Genomic DNA, 25,941 nt, shown 5'->3' with positions numbered 1-25,941 from the left:
AAATGTATGCACTCACTAACTGTAAGTCGCTCTGGATAAGAACGTCTGCTAAATGACTAAAAGGTAAATGTAAAACAAGGACATTTCTAAGTGACCCCAAACTTTTGAACGGTAGTGTATGTCACTGTTTCTCGTATAATTTTCACACAGGGCACCTTTCCTTCGCCAGACGGGCTGTTTGGGATATTTTTTGCAATATTTGAGTATACCCACTTCTTCAGGCACCACTACACCACTGAAAGGCCTATAGGCAATAATCTTACAAAGATTTAAAACCATACAAACACTGTTTACAGTGAAATGTTGTTAACACATTCTACCTATAGGCTAGATTTACAATAACACAGCCTACCTTTAAAACTATTGGTCTTATAAATAGGAAATAGACCAAAACCATAAATGCACTCTTTCATTCTAAACAGTACAATTGGAAACGGACATTATTTCATATGGGTAGAATGTGAAAAAAACGTTGAAATATGTCTTCTACAGTATTTCTAGCCTATTGGCTTGGGGGCTTATCTCCAGAATTTGATCATTCTTTATCTCGGCCGTCTCTGTTCCATTCCGTTGGGCAGAAATCCTGCAATGATAGGCACCGGCCATATGAGGGCAGCAACACTCCACACTATTATCACTAGAGTCATGAAACAAGCCACTAGAGTTGACTCGATGGGTTTACGGTTCAATCTCCAACTTTTGTCCCCATTTAGTTCGTCAAGGCTGAAGTCAACACAGCAGAAATTGATGGGATCCCCCGTCTGTTGAACCTTTGACTTGCCGAATCGCCGGTATCGTGACATGCCACATCCAACACACAATCTAAACTCCTGCTGGCCGCCGGTGACTCCGAGGTGTTCGATGAGAACAGGTGAGATGGCTCTGTTGATAGCAGCAGAGAAAAAAGCCCTTCCATGGTTATTGGCGGTATATATAAACACATCGCACTGGAAACCGAAGTTGCTGTCCCAACGAGCCACCAGCGAGGTGGGGAAAAGTCTCTGCACGCTGACGTTGCACTGTGGCAACGGCTGTAACGAAGTATCTGACGAGGAGGCTTCGCTCTCCTCCACCGACCTCTTCGAGTAGCGCACGTCCACCTCCAAGTTGGCCAAGAATCTGTTAGTGGAGTTGATGGGGGGTAACAGGAGGTCCTCGTCGCTCCAGCCGTGGCACCGTTGGAGTAGTCCGGCTACCGTGGTCAGGGCCAGCAGAAAACCCGGGGAGTTGCTCAGCATGGCATTGGGTGCGTCGCTCCTACTCGCATGATGTTCGGTGGGGATGCAAGGAAACTGATGAGGCGTGTCCGTCGTTAATAAAATACAGAAAACGGCCGTCTCCAGCGCATACACAAACATCCATAGTGTGCATCTTCCATTGCCGGAGAGGACAGTTGGAAACGTCAACTGCCCGTCACACGCGCCGTGCTCGCCCCCTCCCCTTGGTTCCCAAAGTAACTGGCTTCTTGCCAAACTGCTACTGGGCGCTACTTTGCAAGAGATTGGCGGTGGTGTGCTGCGAGGACCCTGATGCTCTCTCTCTCAGGTGGGTGAGGGAGGAAAGGAGGAGTAGCCCTATCTGGGAACATGCACTGCAACCTTCGCGCCTCTCTTCACTTAATGCGTGCGCGGCTTCATGATCAGGGTGGGTGGGTGGAAGATGCTGTGCGCAAATACAAGGCATTCCCCCTCCTCGTCCTCCCTCCCTGTAGAAAATCTGCAACCCTGGGACGGATAAGTTATTGTGTAATGTTTAATTGTGTCAAAACATATCACCCTTATTGCTTTCTATTTGGTCAACTGAGTCCCTAGGCCTGTAATATGAATTGTGATTGGGGAAAATACAATTCACCAATTCACCTTATGACTCAAATGTTGACTTTGTCAAAAGAGTAAAACGTTCAATGGTGCTAAAGCGGATTCGAGATTCAGCACCATTGAAGCGGACAGCAACCCATGAATTCCACATAGTAAAAAATAGGGAATAAATCTGCAAATAAACAAAAATAGACCTCTCCATTGTTTGTTTTAAATCCTAGCCACACCATCAGTGATTCCTGGCTTGTCGCTACCTCTTCCTTTCTATGAGAAGGTAGAGTCCTATAATTGGTGCTCATTCAATAGAATCAGTCAATCCATTGATTATCCTCAAATGCCTCTTCAGGGTGAGTCTGTGCAGACCAATTTATGGTAATTTACAAGCATAAGATGGCAGTGAAATCTCCCTTAAGATGCCAGGAGCAAGGCATATCAAATCAAAGCAGGTGCCGGAGATGAATTGCCTTAAGGGGAAGTAATCAAGTTAGATGCTCTCTCTTTATGATAATAGATTTAGTCTTAATCAGACTGCTTTAGGCAGACTGCTTAGAGTGCATGTTTAGATGTGTTACCACCACCACCAGCAGACTCAATAATGCCAAGTGTTGGGATCAGTTTGTGACAGACAGCTGTTATGGAGGCACGTTAATGGCAAATTCTACTGGGACATGTAGCTATGGGTAGCCAGGCACATCAGTAAACATCTGTCTCTCTCTATAAGCGTAGGTAGGGCACCTTGTGAGTGTGACTCAGCTGTTCTGTGACACATAGGATTGTTCCCTGAGTGTATTTGATGTTGGAAAGTACACTGAACCTCAATGTGTTAGGAACACCTCCATTTTGTGAGTGGGGAAACCTGATTAGAATTACAGCCACATTAAGGGGACACAGCTGGCTGCAGTATTGGCAGGGCTTTTATTTTTTTGTTGCTTTTATTTTACTAGCACACCTGTTCTATTTTGGCATGTGACAATGTCCGAAACCTCCCCTCTGCCACGATGTAGGCTATTGTTCTGTTCTGTGTCTACTGGTTTTGTACAGACCTGATTAGATTACGCTCACACACATAGCTGTGTCACAGAGTTCAATGGAAAATGTCCCCTGGACGTCTATATCCCATGTCTGGCTTGAAGCCTGGCTGAAGAGAAGAAAACACATCCTGACGGCTTGTCTTGTTGCAGTTGACAGTTTCAAAACAGAGATAAATTACCCCACAAAACACTTTAGATGTATAATTTAGACCACAGGTATGCATAAATCACATTCATTGCAGGGTCAAATAAACTAAAGATGATTGTTACGAATTCCCTGCCGGTGACTGTTATCAGCACCTCACAACTCTAAGCTCCACACTCCACCCCCCATCCCCCACGACCAGAGCCTGAGAGTCTAGGGCAGGCCTGGGCAACTCCAGTCCTCGGGGGCTTGATTGGTGTAACACTTTTGCCCCATCCCTATCAAACACAGCTGATTTAAACTAATTGCATTTTTAACTGAAGATCATGATTAGTTGATTATTGGAGTCAGGTGTGTTAGCTGGGGCTGGGGCAAAAGTGTGACACTAATCAGGCCCCCGAGGACTGGAATTGCCCAGGCCTGGTCTAGGGGGTAACATAAACCTGCCTTTCAAACTCTCTCTGACCTGTGTGACCTGTGCCCTGATAGGTTTCTAGGGAGGTTACTAGGGGGCCAGATAAATGCCCATCCTCTTGACTCTGCAGGTCACACAATACTTGCAGTCTCCCTCAAGCAGTGGCAGAGAGCAACATCTGTCTCTGCCCAACAACAACTGGACTCACTCATATCTCTGGACTGGTGGGATGATGTGGGTACCCAAAGTGAGTTGTGTGACATTTGTATATTGTTCTTCATAGTTAGTTACTATTATTGTCTATTGTATGTTCCCCCTCTGAGTTTACTGTGCTGTGTAATACTCTGCAGATGGCATTTGCAGTCTATACAGTCCTTTGGCATTTATTACTGCTGTATTCTGTAAGATTCTGTATCTACACTCTAAAAATGAAAGATTCCTGGAGTATCATTTAGGGGTTCTTCAAATTGAAAATGTGGGGGAACCCCTTTTAATTGATCCTCGAATAACTTTGAACTACCCCCCTCCCCTATTATTATTATTATTATTATTAATAATAATAATAATAATAATACACATAACAATACATTTTAGTTGTCAGTGTTTATTAAGATTTTAGCAGCAAAGCAGAATAAAAAAATCAAAATATGAGGTATACTCCCAGCAGAGCCCCAAGTCCAATGGGTATATCCTCTGGCATGTTGATGTTAATGTGTTGATGTTCTTCGTATCCAGAATGATTTTGCAGTGCATGGTGATCAAACAGGTTTGCTGTTATATTCATCAGAGGTTTAGGAAGGGTGAAGTCTGTGAATCCAAAAAATAGTAATTATACAGATGAGTAACAAAACATGCACACAACAGTATTCTTACCTTGGTTTTTGTGGTAAATGTGAATGAAAAAAACATTTTGATAATGGTTTTCATACACATACCTTGTCCATAATGTAGAGTCCTATGGGATTTTCATTGAAGAGGTAAGGGAGGAGTATGGTACATGTGATCTGCATAACATACCAATACCAATTGACATACCTTTGTATGCCTCCTCGTCTGTATACCTGCAGACACAGACACAAAAGTTCAGTCATCTGCACCCAATACAGCTAGCCTTCAACGTATTCATATAGCATACATACTCATACCTATTTGTTGATTGAAATCCATTGAATTGTGTCCATTTTCTGTTTTAGAAAGATTTGCACAAATATGAAAAGATAGATGGTATCATCATAAAACAATATCAATTTAGATCATACAAGGGACAAACCTTTCCTTAAATTGAGGAGATCTTGAAATGTTTCAGTTAAGTGCCGGCACCTGCTGTCCTTTAAAATTCAAATCCAAATGTTTCAGTTGGGCAGTTAAGTTCCTGCAAGAACCCCCACCAACTAAGGAGGTTCCTCGATTAACCCCACCTCCTATGGGGTTCTTGGAATAACCTTTTGGGGGCAATTTTCAGTGCCAAGAACCCTAAATGTTCTTCAAGGAACTTTCAGGATCTTAGAAGAACCCCTAATTTTTTAGAGTGTATGCATTTGTGCCCTGGTGTATTCATTTGGTATGTGTGTATTCATTACCACTGTTTCTGTCCATTACAGAACCACTACACTCTTTGAAAAAAAGGTGCTATCTAGAACCTTATCCCCACAAGAGAACATTTTAAAGAACCCTTTTTGGTTCTACATGGAACACAAAACAGTTCTACCTGGAATCAAAAAGGTTATCCTATGGGGACAGCCGAAGAACCCTTTTGGAACCCTTTTTTCTAAGAATGTACCATTCCACTATCTTTCCCACTTTATATCCCCATGTACATTCCCATGTGCATCCCCATATTCATCTTCCTCAGTGTGTTTAAATAAAGTTCCTGTGTGTTAACTCTTGGGCTGCTTTATTCCCCTCTAACTGGGGGCGATGTCAGTGAGTCACAAACCAGTAAAGTACGTAGAGCCAGGTCGCTTTCTTTCACTGATATACACTAATGTCATATGGGATATTCCTTATTCTAACTTTCCTTTCATGTTTAAGCCAGAAAACCCCTATCAACGTGAGAGCCCTTTTCAAAAGATAAGAGCCAGGCCTTACAGGGTTAACCGTCACAAGGGTCATCAACTTGGAGAGGGAAAAAGGGTGAACAATAATGACACAGTTTCTCTTTTTATGTTTGTTCTGGAATATGTATGATACTTGTATGAATTATATTTCCCTTTGAGCTGCTAGAATGGTTTAATTTGCTGTGAAGGACTGCCTCCAGCCTTTTGATGTGAGCACCAGCTGAAGTAAAAGACAGGTCGCCTCTGGACTCAATTTGCACCTGAAAACACCTCTCCTCCTCTATTCCTCCCCTGTTGTTTATTAAGGCCTATTCTGTTCCGTCTTTTCAACGAAAACTCCCACACACACTCCTCCCCCAATACACACACACTCCTCCCCCAATACACACACACACACTGCTTGACACACTGATCGACACAAAATACAGAGACACTGACACACAAACTCGCCCACACATTCCCAAGTACTGGCCCCCTCCAAATATCAAATATGCTCCAGACAGACAATGTGCCCGGCGAATGGAGCGAAAATGTAAATTACTTTCTTGTTCATTAATTATGCTATAAAAATGTAAATTGCTTCAGCGCCAAAAATGCTAATGGGACAGAGATAAAAGTCTCTCTTGTGCCAAAGGAGAATGTATAAAAGATTCATTTTCTCAAAATGTATCTCTTTTTACCGGGGACCTTGCTAAAAAAGAGACCTGATCGTGGCTTCTGGTCTGTCCTCCATCCACTCTCACTGTGCAGGAGCAGACAGGCACTATTACTCTGTAATATAGGTTCACACAGACAACCTGTTTAATTAGATATTGGCTATTGGACACATTTGTCTCCACATCCTCCATGCTCTCACTCCTTTTGTGGATCTGAGCCTTGTGACTGAGTCCCTTGATTCTTCTTACTTCCGCTGTTCCTTTTCATTCCAACAATGGCAAGTCCCCTGACCCATCACCATGGTAACCAGCTGACCTTTACTTATTGGTTGAGATGAGGGACAATTTAGAAGTGGAGAGATTTAGAGAGGAATTATATTATTAATGTCCATCTGATTCCATCTTTAGGAGAAACTTGAAAAGTGCCTCTGGGTAGGATGTGTGTTCAGGTTAGGGTTTATGTTAGTTTCTATAGCTACTTGCATGGCTGGTGCATTGTCTTACATCAGATAGCACGTCGATTCCATCTGCACCGATTGAGGGACGAGCGTCGTGGAGGAGTGATGCCATTTGACGTGAGACAATGTGGCTGGTGTGGTTGTGTGTGTACTCATACAGTGAATGAGTACATGACTACATTTGTACATGCCTTAAAAAACAACAACAGCGACAACACCAATATAAATGAGGGACGGACACACAAACATACACACACACAGACACACATTATTTTTTGTTGTTGTTGTTGTTGTATTGTTTGTATATCAATGTATTTTACATTTGTGTGACTGTTTTGTTACTTTTTGTGTTTTTTGTGGACCCCAGGAACAATAGCTGCTGCCCCTGCGAAAACTAATGAGGATTCAAATAATCAAATCAAATGGATTACAATATAGATTGAGTGTTGGACAGGCCGACTCAAATGCCCCCAAATGCCCCCTTGATTGTGGTGAGTAACAAAATGTTTCGGGGTACACACAATTTCCCCTCCCCCTACCCCCAGTGTCTGTGAGACTGCAGAGGGATCCATAGGAGAGAGGAGCACTAATTAGTAGCGTTAATTACCGAGGAGTCCCGTTAGGAGCCGGGCGGAATGGCGGGCGGAGGAAGGAAGGAAGCATTGTGTTGTTATGTACTGTATGTGGAAGTGCTCATCTCTCTCACAGGAAGGAGAACTATCAGCCTTGATGAGGCAAAGCAACACAGTGTATTAGACACACAACATCAAAACACTGAGTAAAACAAGACGATGTGAATCTGAACTCCCATGTCGACCTGTTATAATGGCACTGGGAAAGAACAGAGGAATGATACGAACTATAATGTCTGTGTGTTTCTTAATAAGGTCTCTCAGGAGATTCAGTGGTTGTTGAAGGCTAGATGGATTACTATGGGGCAATATAGTTTGGTGTAAATTATGGATTTGATTAGAAACTTCTCATGTATTGGCACGTGATGTATAGGCACTAGTACCAAACTACTTTTTCGTTCAGTTTTGTATCTGAGTTTATTGTTATGCAGTTTCTTCCTACAGTACTATGATGGCTTGTCAGAATGCATACCACTGTTAGTGAAAAGTAAGAAACTGTTTAACAATGCTTCTGAGAAGTAATCGTTCTCAAAATAGAACTGATCTTGCTGTTCCACCTGACGAATAAGAGCACCAGGGTCAAAGTTAACACACTTGCTTGAAAACCAAGGGAAATGTTACAGTTGACACGGTAATGAGTTTGGATGTCTGTGTCCCTGACGTTTCTATGGTCTCTAACTAACAATTCTACTCTTTCTGCCTTTCAGAACCCTCCGTCTTCACCATACCACCGTTTTCCTCTTTTTCTATCTTTGTCTTCTCTGGGAAAATATCAATGAAGGACACAGACAGTGCACGGTCGGTGCCTGCTGAGGGGCCGTCAACGTGAAATAGGCCCTGGAAATAACATCACACTTATCAGACCCTCTGAACAATGATCACAGGCAGAGGCTGATCAGGCCCTTCCTCATTGGACCCTGGGAGTCAAGATGGTGTGAGATTACTTCTTGCCTGCGCCGATGCTGCCACTTCTCAGCGCAGCTGACATGGACGTGAATCACACGGCCGTCCCCCAAAAGGTCACCTTTGACAGATGGGGACAGACTAGCCCCCCCCCCCACCACCTTTCACCTACCACACCACCGCATCCTCTCCTCTACCCAGTCACACAGAGGAGGAACGTTCTCTCTCCGATGCTGTGTGATCGTTTGTCATCTGGTTCTGTGCATGTGTGTGAATGTGTGTGAACTGTAATCACCCTCCGAAACATGGTGAGAGGGTGTGATTACCATTGGTTGTTTGTCATGGTTGAGCCTGAGAGGTGGGAGGGAGAGAGGAGGGGAGGGAGGGAGGGAGGACGGGTGTGGGTGGAGGTGGACTTTACTTCTGCTTGCAGAATAGATTACTTTAGTTTAAAAACAGGCACCAGAGAAAGTGTTTGAACTGACATTCAAAGGCAAAAAGGGAGCTGATCAAAGCTGTCAGTCATTAGTTCATCCCACAGTAATTATGGGTGAATAGATGGCTGTGTTATTTTACAATATTGGTTTGTGAGCTATTACTTAAACTGCAAATTAAGTGGAATCATGTAATAATTGTGAAACTAAGAGGAGAGAATGAGAGAAAAATAAATTAAGGGTGAAAGAGAGTCTTATCCCAACCACTGAGTCACTTATCCTGTGTGCCCCCTCCAAACCAAAAACAACCTTCCAACAACCACAATAAAAGGACATTCCTGGTTCATTGCAGCCATTGAAATAACCCACAGTCCTCCTGCTTTGATCTCATATAACCTCCCACACTGTTAAAATGAACTAAGGCGATGTTTCACATCCACCTTCTCACATGAATACCAGTGATGAAGGCCCACTTTACACGTTACCTCTGCTATAACTTACATAGCCCTAAACATTTTGATTGTAACATTATTTATAATCTCACAATGGGCCTGGCAACTGTAGCCTATAACAAGTCCCAAAGTCTACCCTAGGAAAAATATTAATTACCCAGTCTTTAAAATGTTAAATCAAAATATTGACTGAAAATTAGCAATCAATATTTATGCTATAAACCATTTAGAAATGTAAAGCCATTTGATTGAATGAGAGACACAGTCTAACAAAACATTATTTTTGTGTTTTGATCCTGCCTTTTACATGCACTGAAACACCAAAAAGTGTTTTCACAACACTCTCTTAGAAACACAACAACACCCTCTTAAAAACACAATTATTCAGATTGAAGAACCACTTTGGGTGTTTCAGGGTACTTCCATTGTCACGCCCTGACTCAAGGGACTCGTATATGTTGAGTCAGGGTGTGTATGTTCTATGTTGTATATTTCTATGTTGATGTTCTAGTATGTATATTTCTATGTTGGCCGGTGTGGTTCCCAATCAGAGGCAGCTGTCGCTCGTTGTCTCTGATTGGGGACCATACTTAGGCAGCCTTTTGGCACGAGTTAGTTGTGGGATCTTGTTCCGTGTGAGGTATGTGGTTTGTCTACCTTGGACGTTTATTCAATATAAATAAACATGTATGCATATCACGCTGCGCCTTGGTCCGTCCCGTCTGTAAGAGAACGTGACATCCATTCTGTTTTGAAATACATTCAGTGTATCACAACACTTACATTGGGTTTACATTCAAACACCCTCCCAACACCAGATCTCAGTTTAAGTGCACTACTCCTTATGATTTTACTACACAATGATGGTGTTTTGAGTCTTTCTATTTTAACAGTACAGAGTCCAGGAAGATAAATCCCTTGCCCACACAGAGAACTCCTTCACACTGTGATGTGAACTCCCAGGCTGTTTCACCTTGTGTCTTTAGCTAAGGGGCTGTATTGAACCAAAACATCAAAGCACATCAATGGAGATTGACTTTAGGATTAGTGACCCTCAAACAAACCCATCCTATTCTCAATATTCTAAATACAATGCATTGTCTATCTACACAACTCATAGGCAATCCTGTTATAGTTTCATAACAATCCTCCTATAGGCCTTGTTTATTTTATTTTCAGATCCTATGATAGAATAATATTCAATCCACCTTGAATCGAAGAGCCCTCAGGATAATTTTGACCTTCGTGAATGTATCAAGTACATACAGTGGCTTGCGAAAGTATTCACCCCCCTTGGCATTTTTCCTATTTTGTTGCCTTACAACCTGGAATTAAAATGGATTTTTGGGGGGTTTGTATCATTTGATTTACATAACATGCCTACCACTTTGAAGAAACAAACAAGAAATAATACAAAAAAAACAGAAAACTTGAGCGTGCATAACTATTCACCCCCCCTCTCTCTTGGGGATTGTCTCTATAAGCTTGGCACATCTAGCCACTGGGATATTTGCCCAATCTTCAAGGCAAAACTGCTCCAGCTCATTCAAGTTGGATGGGTTCCGCTGGTGTACAGCAATCTTTAAGTCATACCACAGATTCTCAATTGGATTGAGGTCTGGGCTTTGACAATGCCATTCCAAGACATTTAAATGTTTCCCCTTAAACCACTCAAGTGTTGCTTTAGCAGTATGCTTAGGGTCATTGTCCTGCTGGAAGGTGAACCTCCATCCCAGTCTCAAATCTCTGGAAGACTGAAACAGGTTTCCCTCAAGAATTTCCCTGTATTTAGCGCCATCCATCATTCCTTCAATTCTGACCAGTTTCCCAGTCCCTGCCAATGAAAAACATCCCCACAGCATGATGCTGCCACCACCATGCTTCACTGTGGGGATGGTGTTCTCGGGGTGATGAGAGGTGTTGGGTTTGCGCCAGACCTAGCGTTTTCCTTGATGGCCAAAAAGCTCAATTTTAGTCTCATCTGACCAGAGTACCTTCTTCCATATGTGTGGGGAGTCTCCCACATGCCTTTTGGTGAACACCAAACGTATTTGCTTATTTTTGTCTTTAAGCAATGGCTTTTTTCTGGCCACTCTTCCGTAAAGCCCAGCTCTGTGGAGTGTACGGCTTAAAGTGGTCCTATGGACAGATACTCCAATCTCCGCTGTGGAGCTTTGCAGCTCCTTCAGGGTTATCTTTGGTCTCTTTGTTGCCTCTCTGATTAATGCCCTCCTTGCCTGGTCCATGAGTTTTGGTGGGCGGCCCTCTCTTGGCAGGTTTGTTGTGGTGCCATATTCTTTCCATGTTTTAATAATGGATTTAATGGTGCTCCTTGGGATGTTCAAAGTTTCTCATATTTTTTTATAACCCAACCCTGATCTGTACTTCTCCACAACTTTGTCCCTGACCTGTTTGGAGAGCTCCTTGGTCTTCATGGTGCGGCATGCTTGGTGGTGCCCCTTGCTTAGTGGTGTTGCAGACTCTGGGGCCTTTCAGAACAGGTGTATATATACTGAGATCATGTGACAGATCATGTGACAATTAGATTGCACACAGGTGGACTTTATTTAACTAATTATGTGACTTCTGAAGGTAATTGGTTGCACCAGATCTTATTTAGGGGCTTCACAGCAAAGGGGGTGAATACATATGCACGCACCACTTTTCAGTTATTTATTTTTTAGAATTTTTTGAAACAAGTTATTTCTTTCATTTCACTTCACCAATTTGGACTATTTTGTGTATGTCTAATTTCATGAAATCTAAATAAAAATCAATTAAAATTGCAGGTTGTAATGCAACGAAATAGGAAAAATGGCAAGGGGGATGAATACTTTTGCAAGGTACTGTAAGTACTGTGCGTATGTGCCCGCTGTCCTGTTCGTTCATTCATTCATCAGTGATCAGCTGAATGAAGATTATTCTTTAAAAGGGCAGTAGGAGGAAACTGTCTAAATACTGTCAAAAACCCATTTCCTTCTTCCATCCATTTCTCCTCATAACCACATCCTGTGAGTTGTGCCCCGGGCAGGGACGTGGTCCGCTTGACTCTGATATACAACGTGAAAGGAGAGCGGCCACGGCACCCCAGGTTTAGTTTAGCACACTGACATCAGATTATGGATAGTACAGAGCCTTTCGGTTCTGTGCTGTTTCTCTGCCGCTCACTATCCCTCCCACCCCACCACACCACACCTCCACCACCCACCCGTCTCCATCTTTCACTTATTTTTCCCTTTTCTGTGTTCCTTCCCTCTGTCTGCGAGTCAGTCAGATCAAAGGTGCATGCTCAGGGGATCTCTCATAGAGAAATGCCTCTGATTAGACGAGGCATCCTCCTCCACGTTGGATCTATCTCCTCTGTAATGGAGATGGAGATGGAGTACATGGAAACACTCTAGTCTGTACTCTGTACAGTCATCATATTACCATGGAAGTCGACATCAAAGAGGCACGTGCTACTGCAAGACATAACAGAAGGTCTTTCAGTTTTTGTTTAGTAGTTAGTGATTTTGTATCTTTCCCTCTGTAACAAGATTAAGGAGAGCCTTTGTGTGTGTGTGTGTGTATGTGTGAGTGCGTGTGTGTGTTTGTTGGTTCGCCTAACTCCCCGTTCCACAAATCGAAATCCTTTAACTGAAAACAATCTGGTGTGGAGATTAAAGGGTTGCTAAGGTAACCAGCAGAACCGTCTCATGCCTACCAGCCATTGCAATTAATAAAATAAAGCAAACGCTGGTAGTCTAAAGTTTGAACTTTTAACATGTACAGCTCAATATTTAGCTGTTAGATCCAAGTAATTTAATTTGAATGAGAACAATAACTTATGTGTAGCCTAAAGTCAACAATTTCCATTTATTGACACCAAATACTCCATAACCTATGTAATACAGACTCACTGAAGGTAATACAGACTCACTGAATTAGAAGACAGAAGTTGGGGTTGACTACACAGTATATCTTGGTCATTGCTGACTGGTACTGTCAAGGTGATTATGTATTTATTTCAGTAGGTGCCTGAGGATATCATCATGCAACAAACACAGGTTGACAATGTGGGCAGAAACCATGTCATTTGAGAATGCAACTGCAAGCTTTTCCCTTTGAGATCACAACTATGGGAAAGATTGCATCAAGGCAACACTGAGAATGCCTAGACTGAATTTGTATCAGTGGGTATGGTATCTGTTATGACGGTGAAACAGATAAAAGTTTTGCTGTTTGAAAGACATTCACAGCACATTGTGACAACAATGAACAAACGAGAAGTAGAGCTGACTGTGCAACTAGGACAGGCTGACCTTGAGAAAATAGTCTCACTCCTATCCCATTCAACTTCATCCGAAGCATGAAATAGACTTTTCTATTTCTTAGTATACAAAATGCTTACATTTGCATTTACATTCATCCTTCATGTTTTGATTGGTTTCAGTTAATTAATTTGTTTTCATTTTGGGGATAATGACAAGATGTCTTGTCAAGTAGGCACACACAGGAACTCAGATGAACTCACATGCCTGCCCGCATGCACACACATACACACACACACACACACACATTCACACACAAAATCAATATATGAGTATAGCTGCAGAGAGAGTTAGCCACACACTGTAAGATAGATCCCCTAACTCACCTGGTTGCCAATACAGCTGAGTTGTGGAACAGACCCGACCTGTTTTGGATGACTGTTGGGTATAAAATCAAGTCTAGGGTCCCGCAAAAGTGTGCCACACAGATGACATGTAACATGCTACACACACGCTCTGTTACGTTGTTCTAAGAGGAAGCTGTCAATAAAGCTTTTAAAGACAAACATGGCGGCGCACATTGAGGAGGTGTAAGCCATGACAACAGGGTGAATACAACGACTTTACGTGCACAATAACATTTTGAATCTGATATAGATAATGGATCACGATAAAAGCCATATCGCTTAACGCAAGGATTTGGAAATTGAACACAGTGAGTAACTTCAAACCCTGTGATCAAAGCTACTTTTTCACTGACGTTCAACATGCAACATCTAGCTTACAAATGTCACTAGCTAGCTAATGTGGCTGTCATTTCAAGAAATGATAGCTCGAGTCGCGTTCTAGCTAGCTAGCTATTTTTCTTATTAACGGTATTCGTGATTCATTTGTTGAATAACTAACAAGCACATAAAACTATTATATTACACAAATGCTAATGTATTTACCCTGTGAACTTGGAACAACGTGATTTGCATCGCCTGAATCTTTCAAGGTGCATGCAAGGCTCTCTATGGTAAAGATATGGCATTCACAAGGGTCAATGTAACCATATAAACATCTTATCCTCTATCTCTCTCTCCTACACACACTCTCATATGCACAGACACAACCTTGTGTATGTCTCTTTCTCTCTCTTTCTCTCTATATATCTCTCTCTCTGCTCTAGCTGGAGGATAGTGTATTTGTGGCATTGCACTGATGTCCCATAGAGACTATAGAGTAGCTAGGCTACAGCAGAGCAGATGTCTCCATCTATGGTTTGAGTGGGTGTTTGAGGAGAATGAATGCTGCTGGCTGGTGAGCGAGCGACACTTGCTCTACAGTCTGCACACAATCATCATGTCAAATGTTTCAATATTATTGACTTGGTCGTGCATGAAAGATACTGACATATACTGTTCATGCATGTAGTGCTTTTTTGTGAGTTGTTTGTCATACTTGAAGTACTTAACATTTAGCTGAATTCTCAAAGATTGATAGCGTATATAAAACCAACTCCTTCAAGTTATCCATGTCAGTAGGCTTAAAGATTCATTGAGTGTGTCAATGTGTCACCTTCTGTATGGATATGGACGTGCTAACTACCACTAGGCTATAGGCTCTTTAGAGAGGTTCCCAGGCAGTCCCTCCATAGGCACACATCATCAGCTCAGGGATATAACCTAGCCTACTGTATAGAGTGAAAACCACTTGCTGTCTTCTATGGCAGTCTTGCAATGATGATTTAGTGACCAGGAAAATACCCTTCGCCTCTGTTTATTTTTATTTTTACTAGAGGCAATTGCAAGGGGCAATTGGAGGTTGACACGTCTGACCCACTTGTGTTACCAAGGGCCTTGACTTATATGCTGTGTGGGATGGAACACTTCTTGGGAAATATTTTCATGATGTGTCATGTCAGCAGCATCTGTGTCACTCAAGTGTCTGTGTGAGTGTGTCTCTGTTGTCAAGGTTGCTATGTTATTATAATAATATAGGGTAAATAAATGTGAATTCAATCCCTTTTTGACAGCATCCCTTTTGATTTAAACAAAACTATCCAATTTGTAAGTCGCTCTGGATAAGAGCGTCTGCTAAATGACGAAAATGTAAATGTAAATCTATACTTGTTTGCCCGGCATGGAAGAAGTGGATAGAAAGTAGGGTTGGGCGGTATCCAGATTGTCATATCGTCCTTCTCTCACCCCAGGATATACGTTTACTTATAGTACCAGTCAAAAGTTTGGACACACCTACTCATTCCAGGGTTTTTCTTTATTTTTTCAATTTACTACATTGTAGAATAATAGTGAACACATCAAAACTATGAAATAACACATGGAATCATATAGTAACCATAAAAAATCAAAATATAATTTATATTTGAGATTCTTCAAATAGCCACCCTTTGCCCTGATGACAGCTTTGCACACTCTTGGCATTCTCTCAACCATGAGGTAGTCACCTGGAATGCATTTAAATTAAAAGTTGTGCCTTCTTAAAAGTTAATTTGTGGAATTTCTTTCCTTCTTAATGCGTTTGAGCCAATCAGTTGTGTTGTGACATGGGTTGGTATACAGTGGAGAAAAAAAGTATTTAGTCAGCCACCAATTGTGCAAGTTCTCCCACTTAAAAAGATGAGAGAGGCCTGTAATTTTCATCATAGGTACACGTCAACGATGACAGACAAAATGAGGGGAAAAAATCCAGAAAATCACATTGTAGGATTTCTAATGAATTTATTTGCAAATGATGGTGGAAAATAAGTATTTGGTCAATAAAAAAAGTTTCTCAATACTTTGTTATATACCCTTTGTTGGCAATGACACAGGTCAAACGTTTTCTGTAAGTCTTCACAAGGTTTTCACACACTGTTGCTGGTATTTTGGCCCATTCCTCCATGCAGATCTCCTCTAGAGCAGTGATGTTTTGGGGCTGTCGCTGGGCAACAGACTTTCAACTCCCTCCAAAGATTTTCTATGGGGTTGAGATCTGGAGACTGGCTAGGCCACTCCAGGACCTTGAAATGCTTCTTACGAAGCCACTCCTTCGTTGCCCGGGCGGTGTGTTTGGGATCATTGTCATGCTGAAAGACCCAGCCACGTTTCATCTTCAATGCCCTTGCTGATGGAAGGAGGTTTTCACTCAAAATCTCACGATACATGGCCCCATTCATTCTTTCCTTTACACGGATCAGTCGTCCGGGTCCCTTTGCAGAAAAACAGCCCCAAAGCATGATGTTTCCACCCCCATGCTTCACAGTAGGTATGGTGTTCTTTGGATGCAACTCAGCATTCTTTGTCCTCCAAACACGACGAGTTGAGTTTTTACCAAAAAGTTATATTTTGGTTTCATCTGACCATATGACATTCTCCCAATCCTCTTCTGGATCATCCAAATGCACTCTAGCAAACTTCAGACGGGCCTGGACATGTACTGGCTTAAGCAGGGGGACACGTCTTGCACTGCAGGATTTGAGTCCCTGGCGGCGTAGTGTGTTACTGATGGTAGGCTTTGTTACTTTGGTCCCAGCTCTCTGCAGGTCATTCACTAGGTCCCCCCGTGTGGTTCTGGGATTTTTGCTCACCGTTCTTGTGATCATTTTGACCCCACGGGGTGAGATCTTGCGTGGAGCCCCAGATCGAGGGAGATTATCAGTGGTCTTGTAGGTCTTCCATTTCCTAATAATTGCTCCCACAGTTGATTTCTTCAAACCAAGCTGCTTACCTATTGCAGATTCAGTCTTCCCAGCCTGGTGCAGGGCTACAATTTTGTTTCTGGTGTCCTTTGACAGCTCTTTGGTCTTGGCCATAGTGGAGTTTGGAGTGTGACTGTTTGAGGTTGTGGACAGGTGTCTTTTATACTGATAACAAGTTCAAACAGGTGCCATTAATACAGGTAACGAGTGGAGGACAGAGGAGCCTCTTAAAGAAGAAGTTACAGGTCTGTGAGAGCCAGAAATCTTGCTTGTTGTAGGTGACCAAATACTTATTTTCCACCATAATTTGCAAATAAATTCATTAAAAATCCTACAATGTGATTTTCTGGATTTTTTTTCCTCAATTTGTCTGTCATAGTTGACGTGTACCTATGATGAAAATTACAGGCCTCTCTCATCTTTTTAAGTGGGAGAACTTGCAAAATTGGTGGCTGACTAAATACTTTTTCCCCCACTGTACAGAAGATAGCCCTATTTGGTATAAGACCAAGTCCATATTATGGCAAGAACAGCTCAAATAAGCAAAGGGAAACAACAGTCCATCATTACTTTAAGACATGAAGGTCAGTCAATACGGAAAATTAAAAGAACTTTGAAAGTTTCTTCAAGTGCAGTCGCAAAAACCATCAAGCGCTGTGATGAAACTGGCTCTCATGAGGACCGCCACAGGAAAGGAAGACCCAGAGTTACTGCTGCAGAGGATAAGTTCATTAGAGTTACCAGCCTCAGACATTGCAGCCCAAATAAATGCTTCACAGAGTTCAAGTCACATATAAATCTCAACATCAACTGTTCAGAGGGGACTGTGTGAATCAGTCCTTAATGGTCGAATTACTGCAAAGAAACCACTACTAAAGGACACCAATAATAAGAAGAAACCTGCTTGAGCCAAGAAACACGAGCAATGGACATTAGACCGGTGGAAAGTTGTCCTTTGGTCTGGAGTCCAAATTTGAGATTTTTGGTTCCAACCGCCGTGTCTTTGTGAGATGATCTCCGCATGTGTAGTTCCCACCGTAAAGCATGGAGGAGGTGGTGTTATGGTGTGGGGGTGCTTTGCTGGTGACACTGTCTTAGAATTCAAGGCACACTTAACCAGCATGGCTACTACAGCATTCTGCAGCGATACGCCATCCCATCTGGTTTGGGCTTAGTGGGACTATCATTTGTTTTTCAACAGGACAATGACCCAACACACCTCCAGGCTGTGTAAGGGCTATTTTACCAAGAAGGAGAGTGATGGAGTGCTGCATCAGTTGACCTGGCCTCCACAATCCCCCGACCTCAACCCAATTGGGATGGTTTGGGATGAGTCGGACCGCAGAGTGAAGGAAAAGCAACCAACAAGTGCTCAGCATATGTGGGAACTCCTTCAAGACTGTTGGAAAAGCATTCCAGGTGAAGCTGGTTGAGAGAATGCCAAGAGTGTGCAAAGCTGTCATCAAGGCAAAGGGTGGCTATTTGAAGTATCTCAAATATAAAATATATTTTGATTTGTTTAACACTTTTTTATTTACTACATGATTCCATATGTGTTATTTCATAGTTTTGATGTCTTCACTATTATTCTACAATGTAGAAAATAGTAAAAATAAAGAAAAACCCTTGAATGAGTAGGTGTGTCCAAACTTTTGACTGGTACTGTATATTGGTAGGAGCTACCAAATGTCATTTTTGGTGACTTTGGACATTTACAAGCGAATGTGAATGAGAGACATTGTGCAAATGAACAAAGCTGGCTCACCAGCAGCATGTCTATAACTAACCCTATTTGTGTCTACACCCTGTGTGTGTGGAGTCTGGAGTCGCTAGGGCAACGGGCCTGCCTGCTCTGCTCAGAGGGGGAGGAGCAGACTGTATATACGGTATACCGCCCAAGCCTAATAGAAATTGACTTTTAGGATGTGAATGCCAAAACATTCAGGAGATAAAGGTGCTCAAAATTGACCCATTTTGCATACCCCGCCATACCATGAGACATTCGTGTTTTCATCACTGGAAAAGATAAACGGTTGGGTTTAATATAATTTAAAAGTTACAGACTGTGTTGTCAAACTATTTTATTAATTCTTTGAAAAAAAATGTTGAATAAAAATTGTCATTTTTAAACTTTTATTATCAAAAAACACGTAAACTCAGATTTAAAAAAATGAGAATTGCATATGTTGAAGCTTAGACCCTATTTCACACCATCTGAGGTTTTTGTGTTCTTCTTTTTAATTTTAATTTTAATATTTTTTGGGGGGGTAGATCAGCTTTAATATTGCAGATAGATTGTAACTTCCATCAATGTAATTGTCTGCATCACTTCCAATCTCCCATATATATATTTTTTCTCGCAAATAAATATATATATATTTTTGTGTTCTTCTTGCCATCGGTTGAGATACAACATGCTCCAATTTGTAAGTCCCTCTGGATAAGAGCGTCTGCTAAATGACGTAAATGTAAAATGTAAAAATGTAGAATGGACCTATCCCTTCAGACCACTGCAATTTGGCTGGTACACCATTAACATTTTAAATATAATACAAATGTTAACATCTAATTACTACCACAAAGATGACTGCCAGTCCACCCAATGTCAAATGTCAACTTAAATGGTCATGGCTATTCTGTTATCTATATTTCTATGATTTCAATCGTTTTTTGTTTTTTTTGTCATTTAGCAGACGCTCTTATCCAGAGCGACTTACAGTTAGTGAGTGCATACATTTTTAAATTTTTTTATATTGGCCCCCCGTGGGAAACGAACTCACAACCCTAGCGTTGCAAGCACCATGCTCTACCAACTGAGCTACATGGGGCCCCAATCCTATGGAGGATTGACAGTATAATATAAAACAACTGATATTCCCATTCAAGTCAACAGTCTCTGATGTGTGGACCTTCAACCATCTTTGTGGCACATTTATCAGCCAAAACATGACACCCACCCCTGTATTCAAGAGAATGTTGTCTCAACCGAAGGCGGACACAACAAAAAACCTAAGATGATGTAAAAAAAAAAGCCCCTGTGTAGCTCTGTTGGTAGAGCATGGCGCTTGCAATGCCAGGGTTGTGGGTTCGATTCCCATGGGGGGCCAGTATGAAAAATGTATGCACTCACTTAACTGTAAGTCGCTCTGGATAAGAGCGTCTGCTAAATGACTCAAATGTTAAATGTAAATGTAAAATAGGGTCTAAGCTACAACCCTGTTTGTAAGCTTTTAAATGATATCAATCTCGTTTATCTTTTACAGTGATGTAGACAGATTTCTCATGGTATGGTGGGGTATGCAAAATGGGTCATCTTTGAGCACCTTTATCTCATGAATGTTTTGGCATTCAGTTACAAAAAGTCACTTTCTGAGCACTTTTACAATGGGCAAATATGTATGGAAGATTTTGTTTAAATCAAAAGGAGTGCTGTTAAAAAGTGATTGGGTTATCTTGGTGACTGTGTGTGTGTGTGTGTGTGTGTGTGTGTGTGTGTGTGTGTGTGTGCGTACGATGTGTATGTGTGTGCCTTTTTTCAGTTTTGCCTTATGTGATCTGATGCCTTCAGGTGTTATTGAACATCTATTACTGTGTTAATGAACAGGTATTACTCACCAACTATTGTTAACCAGAATCAAACTCCAGACTGTTATTTTCATCCTGTTCCTAGCAGCCTATTTTCCTTAAGAATGGGGATGAGCTGACTGAGGCTTTGGCTGCAGCTTCTGTGTACTCTGCTGTCTTTTCTTGTGAGCAGAGCCCTGACTAATAGAACTGTGTCCTTGTGTTGCCTAGGTGACAGAGCCATGCAGATGGCAGCGTACAGAGTGGCTCTCTGCCCGCGTGGCAGTGGCCTGGTCAGGTTGGGGTTGGGCAGACCCAGGTCCAGGGCTGACCGTGCCCTCATGGCCCCCCTGCCCCACCTCCTCTCCCCCTGCCCCAGAGCCGGGGCTCGGACCCTGTTCAGCGAGACAGGGGTCTGGGACAGGGACTATAAAGCAGACACCAGACGCAGGGTGGAGCAGTGGTGGCACCCCCGTATCATGGAGCAGTGGCAGAGGGATACGCTGGAGGAGGTGAGTTGGCAGAAATTCTTACATTCTCTCTTTGCTTTCTGTTGGCCCTTAGTACAGGCTTCTGGGAAAGATTGTCAGATGAATATTTTAAAACACCCCTGGCTTTATTTCCAATTATAATCTAGCCTAATATTAAACCATACTCTGGTCATTAAGCATCCTTCAGAATAACCATAGTCATCATGTGGCATTAGTACCTGGGCCTATTGCTATGTTTATATGTGTGCGTCTGTCTGGTTGAACCCTGTTTAGTGTTCCCTTTGGGAGGCCTTCTGGTTTGCGTAAACTCTAAAGCATTCACTAAATCATTCACTTACTGTCTAATATTCTTGACTCATAGGCGTAATATGCTTAGTAATGAAGTAACCTATTCACAGTCTCCTATTTGTCCGTCTCTGTTTTTGATGACTGTTGTCACAACCATCAACAGTCCTCCAAGGCAAATAGCACTGTAGATGACCCTGACATCCAACCTTGTGTCACGACATTGTTACAAACCCACAATGCATCTTGATTCAGCCCAGGCTTTCCACACAAAAGTCTTCAGTCCATCAATGAGCTCCTTCAAGAAAATGTGTTTGTTGTCTTCCCCAGAGTTCCCGTAGGAAGAAGTTTTATGTCCTGTCTATGTTCCCGTACCCCTCCGGCCGTCTCCACATGGGCCATGTACGGGTCTATACCATCAGTGATACCATCGGACACTTCCAGAGGATGAGGGGCCACCAGGTAATAATAACATATACCATTTAGCAGACGGTTTTATCCAAAGCGACTGGCCATGATAGTAGCTGGAGGTTCAACTGTGAACATTTGCATTGTGAAAAGCTAAGCTGCCCATACTGGTAACTTTTATAATTTATTAATCTCCTTTCCACCCCTCTATGCATGTCTGTCTCTATGGCTTTGTCTCTCTCTCTCTCCCTCTACATGCACACAAACGGTACTGTCACGACTCCAGGTTAGTCACGTAGAAGCACACAGCTGTGCAGCACTTTGTGTGCAGTCCTCAAGGCCACCGTACATTCTCACTCTCTTTACATCTTGTCTGGAGTGGAAGCCCTGATCCATCATCATTACGGCCTTGATGTTCTGTCTAGTCTGAATCACAGTTGGCATCTGTTCTGCAGGAGGCGTGTGTGGAGGCTGTTTAAACTAAGAGAGATGCGGCTCTTCCTTTGCCTTCTCACTCAGCTCTTAAAGGTGCAATCTGAGATCTGGGAATGAGTTCAATTGTCATTTCAAAGGACATTTCCCCAGCCTCAACTTTCAGTTGTATACAAAAACAAGTGGTGGGGCTGCCATTTTGCTGAAAAAGGAATCGCATATTGTAGCTTTAAGAGTGCTCCCATTGTCCCTGGCCCAACGCTACACTGCACTTACCTAAGTGCTCTTAGCCACAAGACCACTTTTCAATGGGACTACCTACGCATGGCACATTACCAGACATGATTACGGCATAAAAAGGTTTAATGTCAAAACAATTACTCTTTAAGTTGGTGAGGCCCTCTAAGACATCTGCCTTGAAGTGTTTCTGCAGGGGTAAGACAGGGAGGGAAGCAAGCTCCCCCTATCCATTCTAATGTGTTGACGACTCTCCTCCTCATAGAAAAGCGTGAGAGATGTGTGTTGGTGTTTAGGAGATATATGATGATCAGACCGTTGGTGTCCTATAAACCAGTGGTGACAAATGACTCCCCAGAGACACCATTTAGGACCAGGGACTGTCTGTCACTATGTGTCCCCTAATGCAGCCAGTCACCCATAGCTTGACATAGTTACTAATTCATTCACTGTGACCCTCACTTATTTTTGTCACTCTTTCACTCTCTTCTTCGCTCTCTCTTACTCCCCCTCCCCCCCTCTCTGTTCCCCCTCTCTTACTCTCTCTCCCTCCATCTGTATACTGTTCTAAACCATTACTCCATCCATTCTTCTCTTTGTCATGATAACTCCCTCCCACTCAGAGAGAGGGATAGAGGTTTGAGAGAGACAGGTTCAGGACAAGCAGAGAGGGGACAGAGGAGGAGTTGAGTAATTATGAGCACTATCGCTTGGGTCGTGTTCATTTTATTAGGCACCTAACGGAAGAAAACAGATTGAAGCAGGGAGGGACTGGTCCAATAAGAAATGTTCATTTTCCGTTGCGTGCCCTAATGAACACAACCCAGATGTTTCATCCATCACACTTGAGTCAATAAGCCCTCAGTGTTTAGCAATCCCTAAACAACCTGCTGTATGCCATGCAGCTGTGACTGTGACTGAATATATCTGCAGGTGTGTTTGTTGTGTGTTTGCTGCTCAAAGCTTTTCCCTGCTGGTTGTTTACTCAGCAAATACCCTCATCCACTCACAGGGTCACAGTGTAGGCTACATTTCTGTCTTCATATGGACTTTCTTTTTCTTAGCAGGTAGGCTGCATCTGGGCTACTAGCAGTAAGGCTGTAATGCTGTCTTCCTAACCACTATTATTTTAGTTGTTGTATGGACCAGCCACTGTTTCAGTGGATTGACAGCTACCCGGTACTGCCCAAGGGGATATTTTTCTGTCAACATCTGTCAGAGAGAAAGAGAATCCATTTACTGTGTCCACACACACGTGTGCACACACACACACACACCAGAGAGAGAACAAGTTGTCTTCAACTAGTTCATTCGTTCAAGGAGATTACACTTGTAGAGACAAATTCCCTTCCCTGTAGCCTAGTTGTGGTGTGATGTTTAGTAAAACCCCTTCCCTGTAGCCTAGTTGTGGTGTGATGTTTAGTAAAATCCCTTCCCTGTAGCCTAGTTTTGGTGTGATGTTTAGTAAAATCCCTTCCCTGTAGCCTAGTTTTGGTGTGATGTTTAGTAAAATCCCTTCCCTGTAGCCTAGTTTTGGTGTGATGTTTAGTAAAACCCCTTCCCTGTAGCCTAGTTGTGGTGTGATGTTTAGTAAAATCCCTTCCCTGTAGCCTAGTTTTGGTGTGATGTTTAGGAAAATCCCTTCCCTGTAGCCTAGTTGTGGTGTGATGTTTAGTCAAATCCCTTCCCTGTAGCCTAGTTGTGGTGTGATGTTTAGGAAAATCCCTTCCCTGTAGCCTAGTTGTGGTGTGATGTTTAGTGGTTAGACTGTCTGTGGCTCTGTTCTGCTTTCAGCCTGCAACTCGTCTCTTCACAGATGGAACCAGAGCTTTTGGGATTTGTGTGTGGGTGGACACATACACTTTAGCATAGCCGTGCCAATGTGTTGCATGCCCAAAATCAGCCCCCTCCCCTGGGACTCCTGTCTTTCAGGCTGTCCTGCTGGTCTGGATGGACAAGTCACTCCCTAAAATACATCTAAGTCCTCCACTCTGTGGACAGGTTGCTCTCTTAGCTCCTCCTCTATCCATAGGTTAAATGTAGGCAATACAGTCGTAGTGGGGGAGTTAGAGACTTGACTTTGGCCCTGGGGTTGTTGTGGAGCATCGACTGTTAAAAAGGGATGATGGTTTGCCTCTGACATAGTCTCTTTGGGCTGATGTAACTTTGAGAAATGAACCGAGGCAGACAGCCTGTCCTGTCCGTCAGGAGTTCCTCTCTTCTCTACAACAGGTCTGCTAAAGGTCCTCCTCACTACATTAGATAATGGGCACATTTAAACCGAAAAAACTGTGTATTAACACGGCAAGCACATCTATTTTAATGATCGTAGGGACGTATTTATATTTATAGATCTACAGGTACTCATTTCTCTGGTCAATGTCTGTATATTTTACCTTGGCACGCAGGTGCTCACTTAGACTAATAACATCTAGCACTCAGCTTTACAAATTAGACCCAGGCAGTTACCAAGGATACCGATTCGTCTGACTCGTTAGTCGATGCACACTCCTCTCCTGTCCCCCTCTCTCTCTCTCTCTCTCTGCTTCTCTTCCATTCTCCTCTCTTCTCCACTCCTCTCCTCTCCTGTCCCCCCCCCTCTCTCTCTCTCTCCCTCTCTCTCTCTCTCTCTCTCTCTGCTTCTCTTCCATTCTCCTCTCTTCTCCACTCCTCTCCCTTTATTGCCTCTCCTCCATTTTCTTTCTCTTCAGTAAGTGTATGGGTGGAAGAAAAGCGAAGGATCAAGAAGGAATAGAGAAGGGTGGAGAAGGGGTTATCAATTCTTAATAGTATTGTGAGAAGCGGAGGGAAGGAGGGAAATAAGTGAGAAAACACATTATGAGGAGGAGAGGGGTGAAAACAAGTGTCAGAGACCGGGAGAATAGAAAAGAGGGTTGGGGGGGGGGGGGGGGGGGGGGACTGACTGACTGACTGACTGACTGACTGACTGACTGACTGACTGACTGACTGACTGACTGACTGACTGACTGACTGACTGACTGACTGACTGACTGCAAGCAAGCAAGCAAAAGCTGGGAGCCTGTGTAAACGTCTGATCACATCGGTCAGTGCTGAAAAGTACAATGCCATACAACACAACATCCCCATACTGAATGTGAATGAAATATAGATGATGATGATCCAAACAGAGAGGCCTTGATTCCTATTACCATCCTCCATTTAACACATCCAATCAGACCAACGCCAGGATGTTCCCTCCCATTCTAATGTTTAACTCCCATTAGGCCTTTATGGGCCTGTGCACAGCCACACATGCATTAGATGTTTATATGTTCCTTCACCTCTCTGCCTTACACTCTGGTTGTGTTTAACAGCTTGTACGTACAGTACATGCCTTCTGGCATAGAACAGAGATTATGGATAATGAGATGGGATAGGTAAACACTGTTGTGCATGTTTAAAGATGCATGCAAGACCGTATTACAGTCAAATGCTCTTGTATAGCCTTCGGGCCTTGTAGTTGATGTTCTTTACTAGAGATAATAATAATATTATGATAATATGCCGTTTAGCAGACGCTTTTATCCAAAGCGACTTACAGTCATGTGTGCATACATTTTTACGTATGGGT

The 25,941-nt window shown here is 42.7% G+C and overlaps 2 protein-coding genes across 2 annotated transcripts in view; one reads left to right on the top strand and one right to left on the bottom strand.

The window, feature by feature from the left end:
- Positions 1 to 458: 458 nt before the first annotated feature.
- LOC311140414 (transmembrane protein 158-like) lies at positions 459 to 1,377 on the bottom strand. Its single transcript, XM_084175455.1, has one exon. It carries the CDS (start codon positions 1,356 to 1,358, stop codon positions 543 to 545), a length of 816 nt encoding a protein of 271 aa, XP_084031581.1. The 5' UTR covers positions 1,359 to 1,377; the 3' UTR covers positions 459 to 542.
- Positions 1,378 to 13,829: 12,452 nt separating this feature from the next.
- Positions 13,830 to 25,941, top strand: part of LOC311139800 (putative leucine--tRNA ligase, mitochondrial) — a 36,336-nt gene continuing 24,224 nt past the window's right edge. The window contains exons 1-3 of the mRNA XM_084174756.1: positions 13,830 to 13,965; positions 20,728 to 21,008; positions 21,603 to 21,734. Of these exons, the coding sequence (XP_084030882.1) occupies positions 20,739 to 21,008; positions 21,603 to 21,734 (402 nt within the window). The 5' untranslated portion in view covers positions 13,830 to 13,965; positions 20,728 to 20,738. The remainder of the gene's footprint in view (positions 13,966 to 20,727; positions 21,009 to 21,602; positions 21,735 to 25,941) is intronic.

Source organism: Coregonus lavaretus (genome assembly GCF_964263955.1).
Source record: "Coregonus lavaretus genome assembly, chromosome: 13".
In the NCBI taxonomy this organism is placed as follows: Eukaryota; Metazoa; Chordata; class Actinopteri; order Salmoniformes; family Salmonidae; genus Coregonus; species Coregonus lavaretus.
Note: the sequence above shows the minus strand (reverse complement) of the source record. Positions and strands in the feature narration are given on the sequence as shown.

Coding starts and splice junctions, on each gene's coding strand:
- LOC311140414 (XM_084175455.1), bottom strand. CDS start 1,358: ATGTTTGTGTATGCGCTGGAGACGGCCGTTTTCTGTATTTTATTAACG.